This window comes from Struthio camelus, chromosome 24 (genome assembly GCF_040807025.1).
Source record: "Struthio camelus isolate bStrCam1 chromosome 24, bStrCam1.hap1, whole genome shotgun sequence".
Lineage (NCBI taxonomy): Eukaryota > Metazoa > Chordata > Aves > Struthioniformes > Struthionidae > Struthio > Struthio camelus.
Genome location: NC_090965.1, coordinates 5803376 through 5823572, shown reverse-complemented (window position 1 = coordinate 5823572; position 20197 = coordinate 5803376). Strand labels below are relative to the sequence as shown.

General features: G+C 50.4%; 1 protein-coding gene across 1 annotated transcript; it reads right to left on the bottom strand.

Annotated features, from left to right (window-relative positions):
- Window positions 1-7108: 7108 nt before the first annotated feature.
- On the bottom strand, window positions 7109-20197 carry LEMD2 (LEM domain nuclear envelope protein 2). Its single transcript, XM_009671827.2, has 9 exons — window positions 18608-20197; window positions 17192-17232; window positions 16407-16482; window positions 15050-15126; window positions 14319-14398; window positions 11859-12004; window positions 10698-10799; window positions 10507-10609; window positions 7109-9330 (listed from the first exon to the last, which is right to left on the bottom strand). Exons 1-9 carry the CDS (start codon window positions 20130-20132, stop codon window positions 9180-9182), a joined length of 2301 nt encoding a protein of 766 aa, XP_009670122.2. The 5' UTR covers window positions 20133-20197; the 3' UTR covers window positions 7109-9179.

Sequence of the window (20197 nt, the reverse complement as noted above, 5' to 3'; positions counted from 1 at the left end):
GCCTCGTCGCTAAGATTTACGCCGGAGCCCGCGGCTGCGCGGGCGCTGCGGCAGCTGGGAGCCAGCAAGCACGAATCCCAGGGCTGCTGGCATCCCGCGGCGACATAACTGATGCCGCTAGCGCCCAGGGAAGGGAATAAACGAGAGGGAACCGCTGGGGCGGCTGCTGCCACCAGCCAGCCGGGGAGGGAGGCGAGAGCGCCCCGGAAAGGCAGGTCGCCCCCGACACGGGCTCGCCCGCTCCCGGAAACAGGTCCACCGGGGAAACCGCTTCCACCGCCACTCGAGAGAGGAGAAATCACCTCCCTGGGGAAAAAAACAGCTGCTCGCCGACACTGTCACAAATCACGCTCCGTAGGAAAACCGCGAGACACGTTGAGCAGCACCCAATAAATCAGGGAGCAGGGACTGAATAGCGAAATGTACTGATTAACCAGCTGCTTCAGCACCGGAAGGCTCCCAAAGAGCCACCGAAGCCCCTGCCCACGCTCAGGGTGTCAGGACGCAGCCAGGACAGGCTGGGAGGCTGCGAGACGGCTGCACCAGCGGGAGCCTAGGCAGAAACCGTCCCTGCGCGGCACCGTCTCACTCCCCCGACGCGCAGGTACGGGGCTCTCTCTTGGCTCGTTTCTGAATTGCAGCCCTGGACACCTACACCCATAACCTTCTGCCACAGGTGGCTCCTGCCTGGATTGATTCCTGGTTTATAAAAAATACCAATTTGCTTCCAATCACTTTGAATAGGGAGTTTTTTTTTCTTTTTTTTTTTTTTTAAGGAACCCTACAGCCTCCAGGAAAAGGAACAGTTGTCTGGCACCCAGCTCAGGTGACCCAGACGTTGCCCCACAGGAAAGGCTGATTTGCTTCCTATCATGCTGTGATTCATCCATCCTCCGCCCAAGAGAAATTCGCTTGTTTAAGGAGAGGACTGTCCACGAGCCATGGGCCGAGCGGCTCTCCCGGCGCTGGGCTGCTGCAGCCTCCAGCACCACGACGACAGAGGGACTGAAGAGTCTGCATCAATATTGGGCTTGGATCAAAGACATGCAGAGACAGGCTAGAGCTAGCGCAAACTCCGGTGAAGCCAAGAAGCAAGTAAAGGCGCCCAAGGCACAAAAAGAAAAATCACAACCATGTCCTTGAAACTCATCTCTCCACTCACTTTATTATGTTTCTCCCTGCAGCAAATCACGGGAACTGCAGTGCTCTATGAATTTAATCACTCTTAACTCCCCATCTCCCCAGGGCAGCTGCTGGTTCTCCCAAGACCAAATCCCTGGTCATCCAACAGAGGTGGCTGCAGACAGCAGCAGCCTCTCCAGACCGTGATTGCTCTTTGCAGAAGGCCACATCTGCACGAGGGGCCCCCGGGGACGCCAGTCCCACGCTTGGCTGCCCAGCCAGCACGGCGAGCAGGGCCACGGGGCCTCACCAGGCTCCCCCAGGGCAGCTATGCGGTGGTAGCAGGATCCCACAGGAGCGCGAAGGCTTGGCTCGGTCCCTGCCCATGCAGAGAAGGAGCCTTTTAATCCCACCTGGGCTGTGGTCCCAGCCAGCCTTACCTGGATAGCGATTAGCGCCAAACTCCCCGGTTCTCCCGCAATCGGTGGGAGCCAAGCGATGCGGCCAAGAGCTGTCCTAGGGCCGGAGCATCTCTTGCCCTTCAGCAAGCGGGGCGGCGATCGTCATAGGCACCAGCCATCTCTCCTGTCCTAGCTGGAAAGGGCTCAGCATCGCAGGAGAGGACCTTGCGGACCACGGTTCTGCATCACGGGCATCCTGGCAGTGGGACCGCGCTGGGTCCCAGCATCGGCTTCTCCGTTTCTCCTGTGCCCCGACTGAGGCCGGTGGTGGCGTTGATCCCGCAGCGGCGACAGCAGCACGATGCTCTGGCCAGCCCCTGCCTTCCCCGCGTGGGTGCCGGGTGCGGGCGCAGCAGCAGCCCCGGCGCGTCCGTCCAGCGCCGGGAGCCCGCTGCGGGGCAGCCAGCTGTCTGGCGGAGAGGCCGGGGGGTGCCTCTGCCCCCTGCCCGCCTTGCCGGCCGCAGCAGGGTCGGCTCCCCGCCGCGACCCCACGGCAGCCGGGCAGGGGACGGCCGCAGCGCCCTTAGCTCTGCGCCACGCGACGCGGCCACGATCGCTAACGCACAGGCGCGTTTCCTCCTCCTTTCTCTCTCCCCTCTCCAGGGCAGATGGGAGGGCCAGCGAGGGCAAGCAGCGCTCGAGCAGACGCTCCAGCAAGCCCTGACGTCCCTAATTCTCTCCTTTGCGTGCGTTATAGCACGTTGCTCCAAAGGTGCCTGAAAACAGAATCCAAGACAGTACAGGATCCTCAAATACACAAAGTTTTAAGTCTAATCATTAGCTGCTGAGGACGAGGCCAGGCCCACGATGCCGGGACGATACCTCGGCGAGGGTGCAGGCGTTGGCCCCGCGCGCAGCCCCGGGGAGACCCGGCGCAGCGGCCGGCTGCTGCAGCACCGCTGCTGCACGTCTCTCCCTCGCAGCAGCCTGTCCTGCTGGATATCGCATGCGTTTTTAGCGCGAGCGTTAATTGCAGCCATCTCATTTTTATGCCAGGCGTATCGCTGGGCCGGGAGGCATGTCCTTTGCTGTTATCGCTCCATTAAAACAAGCGCGTCGAGGCTGCCTGAATAGGAGCCGGCGAACAATTGCGAGGCCACAGCCTCGCGCAAGGTCCCAGAGCAGGCAGCCGGGCTGATTGCCTCTGCCGAGCGGGCCGCAGAGGCAATTACTCAGCCTCTTGTAAAAGGCAGAGCCCTCTAAGGGGAGGGCAGCCCTGTCTCATATTAAAACTATGCTAATTAAGAACTAATTATGGGCACAAAGATATTATTACCCTTGGCCAACCCGAAGGTTGCAGCCTCTGTTGACCGGAGATGCGGTGCTGGTACCCACACGTGTCCCTGCCAGGCTCGTGCTCAGCGCTTCCCTGGGGAGGCTGCGCAGGCCGGCCAAGGGCTTCGAGGGTGGCCGCCGTGCGAAAGCCACACTCGGTCGCTCTTCGGCCGCCGAGGCCGCGGCCCCGGCAGCCTGAGCAATGCCCTGCAGCCCCGGAGACCTCCCGCGCGCTCGGCCTCCATGCGAGGCATTTCCCCGACGGCCCTGCGCTTGCCCCGGTGCGTCCTCCCCGCCACCCGCTCTCCTCCTCTCGCGCCGCCTACCGCTCTCTCCCGCGGTTCCCGTCCTCCCCTTCGCAGGCCGCGGGGCAGGATACGGGCTGGGGGCTGCGCATGGAGCTGCACCCTCCTTGCACCCCAGCCGTCGCTCTCAGAGGGGGGCGTCGAGACCCCCGGCCCGCGCGCGGGTGCACAGGGCGGCCTTTACGGCAAGGCGCCGTACCCCGGGCTGTCGCCGCCGGGTGGCTCTTCGCCTCGCTCCCCAGCCCCGCGCTCCCCGCGTGCCGCCCTCCACCGGCACCGCTGGGCCACACGCTAGCCCCGGCCCCGGCCCCCTTTAAAACAAACAAGCCAGCGCTTTGCATCAAACCGCAGCAACGTCGAGGAAATTAAATAGGGCAACAACTGTGCAAACTCGCTGCAGGTGGATAAGGGCCCCTTTCCCCCTGCCACCTCCTGCGGGGACACCGGATCTCCGCTCCCAGCGCTCGGGCAGCTCCAACACGCTCCCTTGCTAAGGAGGGGCCGCGTCTCGGGCCAGGCAGGCGCTGCGGAGCGGGTCCCCCCCCCACCCCCGGGTGCGCGGCCGCCGCTCCTGGGTAACCCGAGCACCGGCTGCACCCAGGGCTCATCCTGACGTGACCTGGGCTGGGTCCTTCTCATATCAAAGGACTAATTTTATCTGTGCGAGAGCTAGAGTGAAATTATGCGAGCGTGAGCTTGGACTTTAAAATAAAGCAGCAGAAGACCAAAAAAAACCCCTTCAAAATAAACAACAGGGGAGGGAAGGGCAGAAGACGGGTCAGCCGAGCCCTGCCACAGGCTCCTGCCCACGCGAACGGCGTTGACAGCGTCAACTTCCCTCCTCTCCTGCGTTGATACTAGCGGTCTAGGTTTTTCCCTCTTTTGGGCCATCCTTCAGTTGCTCTTTCATTTTTCTCTCCCCGTTCTTGCAGCTGGGGGGCAGCTAAGGCGTCCCACCCGCCCGCTGACGACCCCACGACACACAACGCCCCACGCCTGCGCCAAGCCAGCACCTCTGGGCCCCGCGGCTGAACCTGCTGCTGAATCCATCCCCAACCCGCTTCTGAGCCGCTCCAACAGGGCAGCGGCTTAGCTGCACCCAGCTCGTCCCCTTTAAGCCGGCGGCAGGGTAGCAGCTCCTGCCTGCTCCACGCGCTTTGCTCTGTTGTTGCTGCCGCCGGGTGCTGTTTTGGAGCAGGGACATAAACAACCTGAAGGCAGCCCTAAAGACGATCGCTCTGACACGAGTCAGGCACTTCTCCCCCGTCACAGCAGATCAGTTAGGGCTCTGGTATCTGCACACCCGCAGGGCAGTCACGCAGCCCGGGGCAGCGACGCCTCTGCCGGGAGAGGGAAGAGGCGCAAGGGGCTCCCAGCAGCACCCCGGCTGCCCCCGAGGCGCCCGGCAGCGCTCAGGCCCAAAGCTCGCTCCAGCCAACGGCACGACCCCAGCCCCGAGCGCTAGCTCTAAGCCAAGCGAGGTTTCCACAAGCCGTGGAGGCCTGCTCGTACCGTAGAGCCAACGCAAAGACGTCCAGAGACGCCCGCAGGCCCTGGGTCAGAGCTTAGCACCAACCTCTCCCATTACACAAGTGTCCGCACAAAACTCATTTGCTACTTTGAGGTTGGTTGGTCAAACGGTCACAGCAGCAGCCAGGCAGTCCAGAGATCTGGTTTCCATGGTTGGCTCTGCAGTTGCTGGCAAAGCACCGGCGAGGGTAAAGAGGTGACTACAGGACTCGCGCCTCGTGCTCTGCTGCGGGGAGGTTCGGTTCGTCAGTGGGTATAAAGCCTTTTGCAGCACCTGCCTGGAGGCAACTGTCCAAGTGCAAGGGCCGTTCTTTAAAGGTTGAACAAAGTTGTGGCGGAAAGCCCAGGAGAGGCACGCTGGAGTGATTGCTTTGGACAGGGGGCAGCGCCGGAAGGAGGGTCCTTCGGGCAGGACTCACTGGCCGTTCTTTTTATTCTCTAGCTCATGTTGATCTTTCCAGTAGAACTGGCACAGCGCCCTAGCTCTGCTTCCCATAAATAAGCACAGCATCATCTGTCATGTCAGCAGGAGACAAAACATTTAATATGAAAGCCTTTAAATGGAAGCAGGAAATAAAAAGATAAAGGGCAAATTTTATTTTAGATTCCTTGTTGGTACATATTTTTCTTTCTGACAGTGAGGGGATGCGATGGCTTTATCAGCCCACCAGTTGCGAACTTATTTATAGCATCCTAATACTTTACAAGAAAGTGGGAAGGGGGGTGTTAGCAACTTTGGTGGAGTTGATGCAAGTTGTAAGCAGAGCAGAGAGCAGGGAAGGAAGATCGAGAACCCAGCTATTCCCCCTTCTTTGAATGGGCCTGTGGTTCTGGGAAAACTGCTAGTTCTGTAGAAATCATCAAGACAATTTGTACAGAGCAAGCAGGAGCAAGGCAGCAAGCGCAGCATTAACTAGTCTCTGCTCCCAAGATAGCAAATGAAAGGACAGACACGGGGGGAAGACTATCACAGAACATATCTTGGCAACTTGGTTCAAAGCAAACATCCACTGGCGCATGTAATTACACCAACCTGAAGACTATTTCCTAACCTTGAATATTTTCCAGCTGTAACTTAGCAACCTAGACTGGGTAAAAGCATCTACCCAGGAACGCAGGTTCAGAGGAGAGATTTAGCCTTGCATTTCCTTTTGTCCCCATACCCTAGCAACAACTCTCGCACCGGAGAGGAGGCAGCCAGCTCCCACCGACTTCCAACAGGAGCTGTGTCGCTAACCACCCTTCGTGCTGGTGGAAATCTCACCCCTTTGTAATCCAGACCTACGTTAGGAGATTAAACATCTCTCCAACCAAACATGAGTGAGTCAACCATGTCCACAGAAGTTACACAATGATGATTCACAGACTCCACACTCACCGTTTCATGAGCAGACTTTGCAGGAAGCTAAAAATTGCAGTAGCACATGTTCTGAGTCACTGTCACCCAGGTAAGAGAAAGGAATTGAAAACACTCAGGCAAACGGACCCAAAAGACAACTCACACTTGCTAGCGCTCATGCAGGATTTGCGTGTCTTCTACCCACCAGACAACCTTGGAAACTCAGGTACCTAGTAAATAACCTAAGACTTGACTTTCTGCCTCTACCCTTGACACAAATATCCTCCCTTTTGCAATGCTTTTTAATAGCCTTGTTTGATGCCTATTAACCCTTGAGGCACCATGAGGGAAGGGACGTGTCCCATGACACGGGACAGGACAGAATGGAGCACCAGTTCCACCCAGCACTACACTCCAGCACCCTCACCCACTTCCCACTCTTCCTATACCATGATTTGGACTTCATATCACGTCCCAAAACACTCTGTAAAGGCAAGCTCACCATGGCCTGAGGATGCCATGACACACAGCATTGGCAACAGCCTGCAACAGAGTCAAGATTCACTGAAGAGCCTGTTGACTTCAGACACCCCAACATGCGAGAGACCTATCCAAAAGAGCAAGTACAAACCACCTGAAGCTCGAAGCACTCTCAGCCAATTCCCATAGACTTATTGTTCCATCCCATTCCCTGCTTTAAATAAATGCTTTATACCCTAGCAATACCAACCAACCTGCTAGACTAATATTTATAATACCACAGTCCTCAAAGCTGTCAGTCTCATCAAAATGCAGCTAAACAAGGTAACTGCTTTTCACACACCTTCTCTGCTTAATGCCAACTAGTCCCAAAACAGATTTAACTCGCAACCAAACACTTGAGACAGCTGGCTACTATGCCAAGATCACCGAGTATCACACGGATCCGTATTGTCTCATTAGGCCGTCAGGTAATCCCCATGCTATCTTCAGTCTTATTCTTAGAAAGTGAGCTCTCTGGAGCAGGACCTATTTCATCTGCATGAGCAAAACACTTAACACAACCTGCGACTCCTCAACACAAACAAAGGTAACAATCATTTGTAATAAATTTATTCCATATATTGATGTACAGAGCTAAATTGAGCATATAATAAATAGCACCAAACCAGTGAAATTTAGTCTACAAAAACAAGTTGAATACAAAGTGATTGCAACACTTCACTTTTCACCTTAGATCTGGACGGTTAAAAAAAGTCAACCCAAACCCCGCAAGCATTTTAAAGAGGCCTAAAAATGTAGGCACTGGTGTTTGCAAAAATGTTTACAACAGCACTGAAGATCTTGTTACAAGACTTGAGAAGAATCAAGGCTGCCTTCATTTTATCCCCTATTTTAAAAACAGTGGAAGAAGCTGGTTATTGTCTCAGAGACAGCTGTTGAGTTTCCTTTTTTGTTCAAACACCCTACCTTGGCAACCAAAAAGAACATATGGGGATAAAAATCAACTCCATGCAGGATATCTCCCACTTAACGTACAAGACCTCCTAGTGTTTTGTTCTTGGAGAAAGCTGCTCTACCCACGTGTTTTGGCTGATGAGCCAGCAGGAGGTATGTGAGCAGTCTCTGCAGCCTACGGGGTGCATAGGCAGAAAACCCCACCAAAGCCAGCAGCGGGGGGAGAAGTGCAGACTCCACAACTGGGAGGAGAGCAGGGACCCAGCACAAGGAACTCACCTTGTGCGCGGCATCATCAACCTGCCAGCCGGCGAGCAGGGCTCTGGCAGCCCTCCCAGGCTGAACCAGGACCTGGAGAGGAAGCTCTCCATACATCCAGCATCAGAGATGAATGCAACCATTTACATCGCACCCGTGATGCCAAGGAGAACATCATCTACTAATTACATGGGTTCAAATTAACTGCTGGCTTCTCTCTGCAGGTTTTACTAGCTTATGCCAGAAATGAATTTGGTCCCTGCTGTCTTAGTAGTGAGCTGGACAGCAGTTTTATGACATTGGGAAAAGCAGATTAACAGTGTCTCTGCTCAGCCTAAGCTGTCACACAATGGTGCTATTTTCTTTGAAACAAACATTCCTTTGCTGGACATAAAAAACAAACTTAAGTAACCAAATGATTATAGACGCAAAATACGATGCCTGAAGCATGAACAGAGGATTGATCACCAAACCTTGTACCTCTTGTGAGGCTGCAGAAAAATTAACGTGGCAAACAATCCCTGTACCAACGCTCCACGCAGTGTATCTCTGCTTTGACACACAGCACACACATTGCAGCTGCCCAGGATAAACATGTACATTCATCCCTAATAGCCTTTCCAAAGCTGCTCTTTAATAACCCATGAAGCAGTCCCTTTGGCCGCAGCTGTTAAGAAAGAGCTTTCTATAGCTTCCTAGATCCTTCACTTTCCAGATTCTGCCCTCCCTCCCCCCCATAACATAAAGCGCAGAGATTGCAGACTTACAAAGCGTAATCAGGGTCACAAGCACTCCTCCCTACCATCCAGCCCAAACGACTCAAGGCACATCAGACTGCCCTTCCTCTAGGACCACCTTCCCCCAATTTTTTTCCCCCGCTCCAATTTTAAAGGGTGAAGCAGATGCAAACAGTTTCCTTGTTAGGAATTAGTTACGTGCTTTTGGCACAGTCTCTGTACTGATAAAAACAAGCTCTAACAAAACGCATCTTAACTGCCACCCAGATGTTTCCATGGGAAATGTTAGTCTTTTCTTTAAAAAACATTCCCTGATGGACATTGCCACCGGTTGGCCTTTGCAGGATTGAGGTCAAATTTTAAACAGCTAACTCTTGTCACAGAGACCCCAAGTCCCTCCCTATTAGGTAGGCTTCTTTTTTTTTTTTTTCTGTCTAGATAGTTGTTCTAGGTTTGCTTGCCTGTGGAAGCCAGACATCCGCTGGAAGTCTAACTTTGGTGCAGTTTGAGCTTCCCACCAGCTCAAGCCCATCTTCCTTACAAGCCAAGATTATTGCCCTGAATTTTTTGTGTGAAGATTTTCTGAAAGAAGAGCAGAGATGCGTGCAATCCCCAGCCTGAGGGGATTAGGACCTTGACCTGCTCTTTCCCACCATCCGAAGAGGGAGCGTCCCTTTGCAGAGGTCCACATCAACAGCTCAGCTTTTGCTCCTCTTTAGTGTTCCGAGTCTGAGAGGTAAGAAGGTTGAGTCCATCTCCACACTAGCATATCCTCTCCCGCTACTCTGTGCGACTCTGTCTGAATCCGTGACTCATTTGAAGCCAGAAAATCCACAGCTCTGTCCCAGACCCGCTTCATTTTTTTTCTAGAAGAAACAACAACAAAAGAAAAGAAAATAGAATCAAATCCTCATTGTGCTTTCCGGCTTACAGCAATTGGGGCTGCTGAGCAAGCTACTGCTAGCTTCTTCCTGTTCCCCATGCAGGCAGTGAAGGAGATTAAACCAAAATTTTGGCTTAAAGCTAATTTCAGACCAGGACACAAAGACAAAACTCCTGCCAGTGGAGAACGTGAGACCCTCTGGCAGTACAAAAAGATTGGTGAATGCCCTCAATTTCAAACCTGATTCATGCTGGGAAAAGACTCAGTTGGCAAACTGCCCCCACCCTTCCAGCATGCAGAAAGATCTCAGATCGGGGAACACAGACTGGAGTTCACCCCAGTTCTGAATTGGAGCCCAGTAATTCTGGACACCACATGCACTGAGATCAGTTCAAAACAGCTGAAATAGCTTTTTCCTGCTGGTAGTGCCATGACCAGTTAAAGGTGAGAACTTTCAAGACTTTGTCCTCTTAACAGCACAGAATGCTATGTATACTGCAGAGCAGCTCCAAGTGCAAGAAACAGGCCTGTAAAGATGAAACAGATAGCACACAGTCACCAAGAACCAGGCTCCTATCCACAGCTCCATCAGCTGTGGAACAACTATCTTGACCATGCTTCCTTTCAGAAAAAGCACAAGAACAGCCATCTTGCTGTTTTTCCAAAAGCTTTTCAAAGCTGCCCGACTCAAACAGGTAATTTTCCAGGCAGGCAACACACGCAGCCACTTCAGAAAAGCATCATGATACCCTTTTCCACTCACGGAAAGGTTCATTCTGAAAAGCGCAGCCCCTGCCTGGAGAACAAGGTAGGACAGCTGAGAAACAGGATAGCATCCAACTCAGATTAGACGGGAAGAAAATAAGGTACTCCATGCCCAGGCAAAACAAAATCCAATTACTGTTTGACAGAACAATGACAGTACACCTGTGCAACTGCTCCAAATATCAGCCCCAGGACTGTCACATTAATCTGCAGCAGGTTAAGACACAGCCTGAGTTATGTCAAAATCCTTTATAAACCGAAAGGCCAGACAGATTCTGCTTCCACTCCAGCTTCCCATCAATTGCCTGCTCATGGTCCGTTACCCCCTAACTGAGGTTCTGAGCTGAATAATGTCAAGCTGACAGCCCTCCTTCAAGAAGGAAACTCAGCTCACCTGCTCTGAGGAGGGATGAGGCTGTCTCGAACGTGGAGGATGCCAACGTAGGGGTAACGCTCCAGATTCCGTTCCCATTCCTTATAGTGGTCCTGGACAACAGCTGCGAGGGCAGAAGAACAAACAGTGAGAAGCCTCAACATTGCAGAGGAGAACAGTGCTACTTGGCTTACAGAGTTACCAGAGTCTACCTATGATCTTCTTCACCATTTCATACATGGCTTGTTCCTCTTCTGCCATCTTCCGCCAGCGATACTTAAGGAAGATCAGGATCCCCCAAAGAGTTATCAGACCTGGGAGAAGAATAAAAACAAAGGGCATTCAGTACTGACATATATGCTCTTGCTGGATGCTAGCTGTTTTATTTCTGACTCTGCCTCTTCTCCGAGGCACCTTCCACTCCCTGCCACCCAGAGCCTGCTTGGAACTGAATCCAAGCAATTCATTTGTTCATTACGGCAGCTGTGCCCCACAAAAACCTTGGTACTGACAACGCCTGCAGCAGAAGAGCATGCGTACATGGGGGAAGAGCTGGTCAGAGGGCCTCATCACGGGCTTTTTTCTACCAGAAACCTCTGGATGACCACAGGACTCTTAATTCTCTAAATCCCAGGACCATCTCTTTGCTAGAGGCCTCCCCCACAATAACGACTTAGGAAAACTGTCAAGCTCCACTGCTCTGAAAATAGGTGCTTGATAAGGAAATAAAGGCCAGGGCTCTAGCCCACAATTCAGGAGCTCTCTATTCAAGGTTTAGCCTTGACAAAGGCCCCCATTACGACATCAGTAACTTTAGTATCTTGGCCTCTGCAATAAACTTAACCATTTCCTTTCAGCCTCACCTTGCCTGGTGAGATTATAAACTCTTCCAGTCAACATCCATCTCTCGTTATCAACTATCTCAGTAAGACCTCTGTCTCAGCTGGGGCATGACGGACTGTTGCCATAAAGTCTAACACTGAAACGCTACAAGTCATTACTAAAGAGGCCAGAAGACTTCGTAGCTTCGTCCAAGAAAAGAAAGAGAAACCAAATCTTTTAGGCAGGCTAAAATACTCATTTTGCAGACCACAGTAATGGGTGCCTGAGGAATACTCAGAGAGCTAATCAGCTTGCTGATTTAAAATAAGTGTTAAGCACTCACAGAACAAGAGCAGGTCTACAGGTCTCTCTCTGCTGCCAGAACAAAGGTTAATTAGAAATTAACTCATCAGCAGATTTATTTCACCTCTGTTAGTAATTTCATATGGTTAGGAGAATGTGTGTGTGTGTGTGTGTGCACATGCATGTTTATCCGTACAGCTAAAGAGAGGAGAAGCTGATTACTATGATTACTAACACTACAGACTTACTCCAGAAAAACAGGAAAAGGTTCATAATGGCAGTGATCACTGCCCGACGGAAACGGCAGCCAAGCCCCATCTGAGGATGGGCTGATTCGAGACAGACCACCTCCTCCACTCTGGTGACTGGTTCAGAAGGGTCTCTGCCTTTCAACCTAATGGGAAGAGGCAGGAAATCTTCACTGAAGAGAACAGACACTCCAACTGCAGACTTTAATCAAGAAAGGGAGAACAAACAGACTGCAGAGGCACTAACTTGTTCAGTACACCACACAGAAAATACACCACATCCTTGCAGCTCCTCTTTCCAGAATATTTTGGAACTGGCTGCTTAGCAAGGAATGGATATGGCTGTAGAAAAGGCAGCAGGGCTGGAGCTCCCACTGGTAAACCAAAGTCTCCCTCTGCAGACTCTCTGACAGCACCTCTCAGCGTGCAGAAGATTAAACTTTAAATTGGATTCCCACCTCCCAGCACACAGAAATGGAAATGTTTACTGAGTCACTCATCAGCAATTGCAGAGAGCAGTTGAGGGAGACTGCATATGTCCATGGAGGTTGCACTGTTTTCCTCAGTATGGATGAGCATAAACGGTTTAGCTAGAAAAGTGACAACACATCAACTGTATCTGCAGTAGAAAACAGGCACACCCTTGGCAAGCATTCATGGCAAAATCGATAGCACATCCTCCTGCAAAATCACTTGTGCACACCTGCTGTGCTATCCGATATGCTTTTAACTCACTTCTTTATATACAGATCCACACTGATGCGGTTTCCTTATTAGCTACTCTAGGCCAACAGGCATCAAGTAATCCAAGTGAGAGCCATCAGATTCAGAGGAATTGGAATAAAGGGGATTTTATTTTTTAAAGCTATTAATTCATTCTAGGTTTGCCATGAATAACCTATTAGACAACGACACTTTCTCAGTTTACTAGGGTGAGATCACAGACTGCTGACAGCTTGTATTTGGTTACTGCATTCTACAGTAACCAAAGAGACACCCAATTGTTTCCCACTCCCCTGTCTTATTTACAATCCAAATTCCAGGAAAATGTTTAAAATATGCAACAGAATCACCCAGTGCAGAGCTCATTTTCAGTTCTGCCTCTCCGACTAGCACCTAGGGAAAAAACCTCACGTACTGTTTGCTAAAATGCCACCTGCAGGTTTTTAAAGTACGCTCAACACATTCTGCACGCTACATAGGCTTCTTGGAAGTAGATCCATTTGGTGAAAAGCTGGCAGAACTGCTAATTATGAAAATCAAAAAAGGGAGTATATAGTGTCACACAGCTCTTGACTTGAACAGTGCTCCTGTACAAAAATGTATTTGAAAACTCTGGATCTCAACCCACCCACAAATCCAAACTTGCCACTAGGGAAACAATGTCCTGTCCTGGGAAATGACCACATACCAAGAGTCAAAGTAGTAGCTGCTCTCTGACCATCAGATCACAGAAACAGCTATACAAATTTATAAGGGAAAATAAAGCACAGGGAATTTATGCAAGCTACGCCCACAAACTCTAGTGTTACTGTTGTTACAAGTCATTTAATCAGAGATACAATTAGCAATGCTAAAATGCAAACAAATGTTAGTTAACACGGAGTGGAGGCAGTGCACGCTTTCCGGAAGATACTGATGTCGGCAGACTCTGAGTAAGTCTTTCATTGGGTAACGATCTGAATGTTGTATTTTTCACTCAAAGAGACTAGCATTCCTGCCACTTCTCGTGAACTGTAGCAACTGGTAGCCAAGAAACCAAAGAGAGAAGCCCTTCCTGTGACTGACCTACATAGTCAGTGGGAGTCCTTCCGTTCATTTTAATACGTATATGTTTTTGTTAGAAAAGCAACTAACACTAAAGAAAAGATACCATTCAACAGACTATTTCCCCCTCTTCCTCATAAATACTGGTCCGAAAGGTTCCTGAAGCATGTTACTTATCAAATCCAATTCCTTTGGCCAAAGAACCTAACTCCACTCTGAAGCACTGCCTACAACAACAGTACTGAATAAAACAGTCGTCTAGGGAAAAGCGTTTGAGTACGTGGGAAAGTTTAAAAAGCAGATTGTAGTCACAAGGCCACGGGCAGAACACCAGGACTAGCACTGCTGAACCTCACAGCAAGCGTGACATAATGGTTGATAGCCACAAGCAGCCAGGACCTCAGATTTATGCTTCATCTGAAAGACAGCGCCTTTGTGAGCGCAACATCCCCTAGCACGAAGGCTGGGACAGACTGAGAAGGAACGCCCTCAGTTGCCAATTTTTGCTGCAGGACCTTACCTTCTACGCAGAAGCTTGCCTGGCCAGTACCGACAAAGCTGATTCCAGATTATTTTATGAAATCTAAAAAGGGAGGTATCGTAGCTTTTAGAGCACACCACACAGGACGACAAACCACATAACGTCAACCAACGCAGAGAGACACCACTTTGACGTAGCAGGCTTCCACTTACCATATTCCTAAATCCTTGTTACTCTTCAGTATCCATTCCAGGGCAGCTTCAAACTTTGGTGGAGAACTAGCAGTTACATTCTGTATGGGAGAATCCATAAGAAGATTAGTTCTCTATTCATTTAAGAGACTGCAATAACATTATTTCATTACGTTAGGGGGAGAATTCATTCTGTGGTCTGCCCCTAGGTTAATTCTTATCATAATCCTGCAAAGGGAAGAAGGAAAAAGCTAAACCTGAAGGTTGGTCTGGACCAAAATCTTATGACTACGGTAGATGATGCATGAAGCATGCTGTAAAATAACACTGTCCCCAGACTGCTAAGACTAACCACTAAATACAACATAATCTTACTGACAGTTTACCATGAAAGAATTGGAACGTTAGATCAAAGCAGTCTGTCTTCTGACACTTTGGGGTATGGAAAAATCTTTCTTCTGCCCAGCCCTCAGTCCAGGGAAATTTCTGGTTTCAGAAGACTGATGACTATACTGAAACAACACACCATTAAGTTAGATTTACAGGGGCTGAATCAGAGATGTAGGAGAAGATTATTTTCAAAAGAACTGCTGAGAACAGAACTGCCCAAAGGGGAAGCAAGAGATATGGGGAAGAATCAAAACAGGATGAGGAAGTAAAACAGATGGTGAATTGCTTGAGTATCTATTATTTATGGCCTTGTAAGAGACTAAGCACTGTGTTATAACAATAGGTGTTCACAGCCTACTCACCACCACGTGATCCCTTGCTTCACTAACCCAAATGCATTTGCTTTTTAGATTCTCAGGATTTCCACACTCAAAATTACCTGGTAAGAAAGTAAAAGAGACAGAAGTCATTTTAGAAAAAAAGCCCTCAAACAGTTCAGAAATACGATGAACTGCCTGGAAACGCTAGCCTTTAAAAAAAAATCAGCTACAGCTCTGGGTAAAATAATTCCTAGGTAAGATTTATACTGTAGGCAGATAATCTTATGATTATTAATAAAATGTTCAACCACTGTATATAGGTTACCTAAGGACAATCAAATCTCGTGCTTCAGCGTGGAGCTACTCAATACAGAATCAGGGGAAAAAAAACAACTATTTCTTCCCCTGGCTAAGTACATAACAACCTCTCTGACCTAATGTCCTGCACAGGTGCCTCTTCCATCAGGCATCACAGATGGTGACACTGGAGTTAAGGATCAGCATTCAAAATGCTACAAAAGGAGCCTACTCCCCAGCTCTACCTCATCTGCTACCCAGGCACACAGGTACTGGCCAGAAACTCAGGCTTCTCAATCTTGCTTCACAAAGATGACTAAACAAATGTGCTAAGAGACTATGTAAAACCGATGGAAATTTCACAGGTGCTGAAGTCTGATTTGAAAAGATTTAGAAATTCTGTGAAGTTTCAGTGCCTAAAAGACTCGCCTCGTTAATGCGTGAAGTCTTAAAGAAAATGGAACATAAGCACTTTCAACAATTAACATTATTATGTATGTTACTGGAAAAGTAAAAAGACATCCACTGAACTTCTAACAACTCTTTCCATCACAAAATACTAGTCATGGATTGATTCCCATATATGTAGTAGAGACTGGCAACAGTACTGAGTTCAGCTAGCTCCTGAGCTAAGTAAGCCTGTTTTACCTAGCAATGGAAAAAACCAGAGGCACTCACATAATCAGTTACCACACTTTAGCAGAGAGATGGCAATTTCTTAAGTCGTTTCAAATCTATTTGCAAGAGTACATCAGTTTACACTTACTGGCTCTGAGCGTCTTGAGGACTGTTTTAAGATGCAGGTAGAAAAGGACCATAAAGCTGAATATTTGCACCTCAAATTCCCAATATATGAAGTGCAAATAAGGACCACTCCACAAGAACACAGTGATATCAGTGCATTAGCTAAGCACTATTCTGATTAAAAATAAACTCATCTTTTTTTAATTCTTCTATTACCTGACTTTCCCAGAGCTCTTCAAGTGGAACTCACTGTTCCATAAACTCCTCTCTTCAGAGTAAGGTTAAAAGTGTCCAGACAGCTGGCAGAGGCAGTTTGCTGAATGCTCATAAGTGCTTTATAATGACAATTGGAACTTACCAGCTTGTACTGACAAGTAGTTATACAACTCATGCAGCACGTTCATTATAATCTCCTTCTGTTGAGCTCGACAGAACTGAAAGCCAGAAACAGGTAACAAACATCAATAGATCAGCAGCAACAGCACAGCGGTCAGACTAGCCAAAAATACGAAAACAAATTAGCAATAGGGTTTTGCTCAGCTATGCATCACTTCACTAGTTCAAATTAAACACTTCTGCAGCAAAGATCTACAGCTTCCGAGTTAAAGGTTAGCTAGTACACATGCTTCGAAAGCGCCACCAACTCCCACATCTCAACAGCCCAGAACTGCACCACCAGCCGCCAAAGGAGCAGGTCCTCTCAGACAGGCTGCCGAGTGACTCTCTCCAGAAACCTCACAAGAGAGTAACCTAACTCTGAATCCAACATAAAGTTTCCTTCCATCCTAATAATGCGTTAAGAAAAAAAAAAAAATCAGGACTGTACAAACACTATAATGGAGTTCAAGGAATTAGCTGCACTCAATCATGCAATGTTAAGGCTGAACATAGGCACAGCCTCTTCTGCAAGCCAATATTACTTATGCTACAACTACTACAGAAACGGATTTTCAGAGTCTCATACACAGTCCTGTGTAATCTGGCCTATTAATTCCAACTCAGCAAATCAGAACTTTTTAATAACATGACAGAACCAATAATTTTACAGTGATGCTGATAGTGGTGGAAGCTACCTAGCCATAATTAGTCTTCTGTGAGATTCCCCTGTCCATAATATTTTAAGATAAATAAATGTATGCTTACATCATCTGTTCTTTGGTCACAATCCACAGGCAAGAGATTAACTATGAGAAAGAAGGGAAAGGAAGAGTTAGCTGGCTGCAAAACAAGAGCTTTGATCAAGAAGGTAATTATATGTTTAAAAAAAGCTCTACTTCCGAGTCCGATCCTGCTATTCCTAATCTCACTACACAGTACCTCGCTACGCAAATCGTGCACTCAATGCACTCCTTCGATAGGCAGTATTGAAAGCAAAACAAATAAAATGTGTTCTGTATCAGGGTGCAAATGATGAACCCTGTTCAGCTGGCAAGTAAAAATCGTGGTCTGAATGTTTTAACCGCTCCTGTTGAAGTAGATGTTTCATGCTCTTGTGCTATCTACTGCTCCACACTGGAAGTTTGCACTGATCTTTGACAATCTAGTGGTGTCATTTGCTGCAGGCCATGGTCACCTGATATATCACGGTGATAAAAGAGATTTAAATCAAACCTCCTCAAGGCAAAAGCAGAGGAGGTATTTCAGCTAAAGGAGCTGTCTGCTTGGCAGATTACGGCCTCTGGTTTAACAGCTCTTCCTCTCCCCCCAACCATTGGGTATATACCACCCACAGGTCTATGATACAGCGCTTTTTACCAATCTTAACTATCTGAGAATTGATTTACAGCTGGACTGCAAGATTTCTTGCTTTAAAATAACATTGGCTTAGAAATATCTAAAAGAGTTCAACATGTGCACCAGAAATTCATGTCAATGATATCGGCCAGTTTTATTTTGACTTTGAGAAAGCACGAAACAGCCTTCCTAGCCTGTGCAAAATGCACAAACACCTATACAATACAGCGCACTGAGTTTCAGGACTCGCACCTTCCAAACCACCCACCAAGCCTCTTTTTTTCAGTTCAAAGACATGAAGCAACAATATTTCTGTGTGCTCTAGCTAGGAGCTTTGTGTTAAACACAGGGTGATGGGAAAGTCCCTTTTCGTTTCCTGTTGAAGCTCTACCACACTTGAAGTACAGAGGTACCAATTCAAACACCATACTTGGGATGCGGCTAGGATAAAGGACACCGAATGGCTGTGCTTTGTAGAGGCCAACATTAAAACACACAATGGGCAATTACACAGACATTAGGTTACACAACGGGCAATCACAAAACACATCCTTGGCCTAGCAGGAATTTCACTCTCCATAAAATCCATGGTTTTGAAGAACTGGAGGCCGAATTCATTGGAAAAGAAACACACTTGACTTACTTTCCATGACTAACAAGGTTTCCCACAGGCAAGGGGAGAGGGAAATGGGGACAGAGACAGAGATGTCAAGTTATGGTAACGAGAAGAATAATAAATCTGATGGAGATGGAAGGGATAAAGGTAAAGCAGGAAAGAAAGGTGAAGAACACAGCTTAAAAACAGAATTAAATCAGTGCACGTACAACTCTCCTCTGTCCTGTCAAGCCAGCCTGATCCAATCATCTTCACCATGAGGATGCCCAAAAAAATCATCAGCAACACAAAGCTGGCAAGGCAGAGGAACTGGGAGAGGTAGTATTCAAGGCCCTTGCCCTTTCCTTCCAGCCGCGGCTTGGGGGCTGACCGCCACAGCTGAGTCCGGGAGGTTGTTCCCTGTCCTGCTGCCGCTGTTCCCCAGCGGGTCCCTGAGGCTAACCCCGCATCGCCTGCTGTCCTCCACGGGAACCTACGCGTTAACCCCCCTGCCAGGGTGCTGGGTTTCAGCTCCCTTTCTGTCTCCTTCCGAACGCTGGAAGCCAAGTCCCCTTCTCCTCTCCCAAACTGCGTCTGGTGACTGAACCTGCCAAGCCCCGCGGATGCTGCTGTGGTGCCCCAGTGGGTGCTGGGCATTAACTCGCTTTCTCGTCTCCATGAGCTGCTAGAAGATAACCCCTTCTTTTCCCCCACTGTCTCCCATGGAGACCGGGAGCTCAGGCCCCCGGCACCTCCTCCTGACGTGCCCCACTGGCTCCTGGGCGTCAGCCCCCCGCTCCCTTCGCCGGAGTGAGGTTTGGTGCCGAGCCCCGCGCTCCTGCCGGGGGACGCGCCCCACGGGGACGCGGCGCTCAGGCCCCCAGCCCCATCCGAGGCTGTCCCCAACCCAGCCCTGGTGCTGAGCCCCCCGCTCCTCTCTACGGACGTGTACCAGTAGGACGGGGAGCTCGAATCCCCAAAGCCGTCCAGGGACGGCCTCGACTCCGCGCCGAAGCCCTCGCTCCTCTCCGCGGACGCTCCCCAACGGGATGAGGGACTCGAACTGCCAAAGCTGTCCAAGGACAGCCTCGACCCGCTGCTGAGGCCCCCGCTCCTCTCTGCGGACGCGTCCCACTGGGACGTGGCGCTCGGCGCCCTCAACCCGTCCAGGGACGACGGCCCTGAGCCGGCGCCGAGGCCCCCGCTCCGCTCTATGGAGGTGCTCCACGGGGACAGGGCGCCGGAGCCGTCCAGGGCCGGCCTCGAGGCCGCGCTCAACCCCCTGCTCCTCTCTGCGGACGCGCCCCACTGGGACGCGGCGCTCGGCGCCCTCAACCCCTCCAGCGACAGCCCCGAGCCGGCGCCGAGCCCCGCGGCCGGGCCCCGGCGGGACGGCGAGCCCGGTGCCGCAGCTACGTGCCCGGCCGTCCCCCAGCGGGCGGCGGGCGGCTGCCCCCCTGCTTGCGGCCCGCCTTCCTCCTCCTCCTCCTCCTCCTCTTCCTCCTCCTCGCTGTCGCGGGCGGCGCCGGCGGGGCTGTAGCCGAGGCGCGGCGGCGAGGCCTGCTGCGGCCTGGCGGAGGGGCGGGCCGGGCTCGGCGGGGCGCCGCGGCCCCTGCGCTTCGCCGCCGCCATCTCGGCGCGCAGGCAGTTGAGCTTCTTGGCGTAGACCTTGCGGGTAGTCTCGGTGATGGGCCCCGGCCGGTAGCCGAGCGCCATCAGCTCCCTCCGGAGCTCCGCGTCCGTCAGCTCCGCCATGGCCGCGGCCCTGAGACTAGGCCCCAGCCGGAAGCGCCCCGCGAGCAGGGAAGCGCGGCCGCCAT

Excerpts from the sequence above, each read along its gene's own strand:
- LEMD2 (XM_009671827.2), bottom strand. The coding sequence starts at position 20,132 with ATGGCGGAGCTGACGGACGCGGAGCTCCGGAGGGAGCTGATGGCGCTC. Across the intron at positions 12,005-14,318 it reads AACAAGGATTTAGGAATATG|GTTGAAAGGCAGAGACCCTT; the intron begins GTAAGTGGAAGC and ends TCTTCCCATTAG. Across the intron at positions 9,331-10,506 it reads CTCATCCCTCCTCAGAGCAG|AAAAAAAATGAAGCGGGTCT; the intron begins GTGAGCTGAGTT and ends TGTTTCTTCTAG.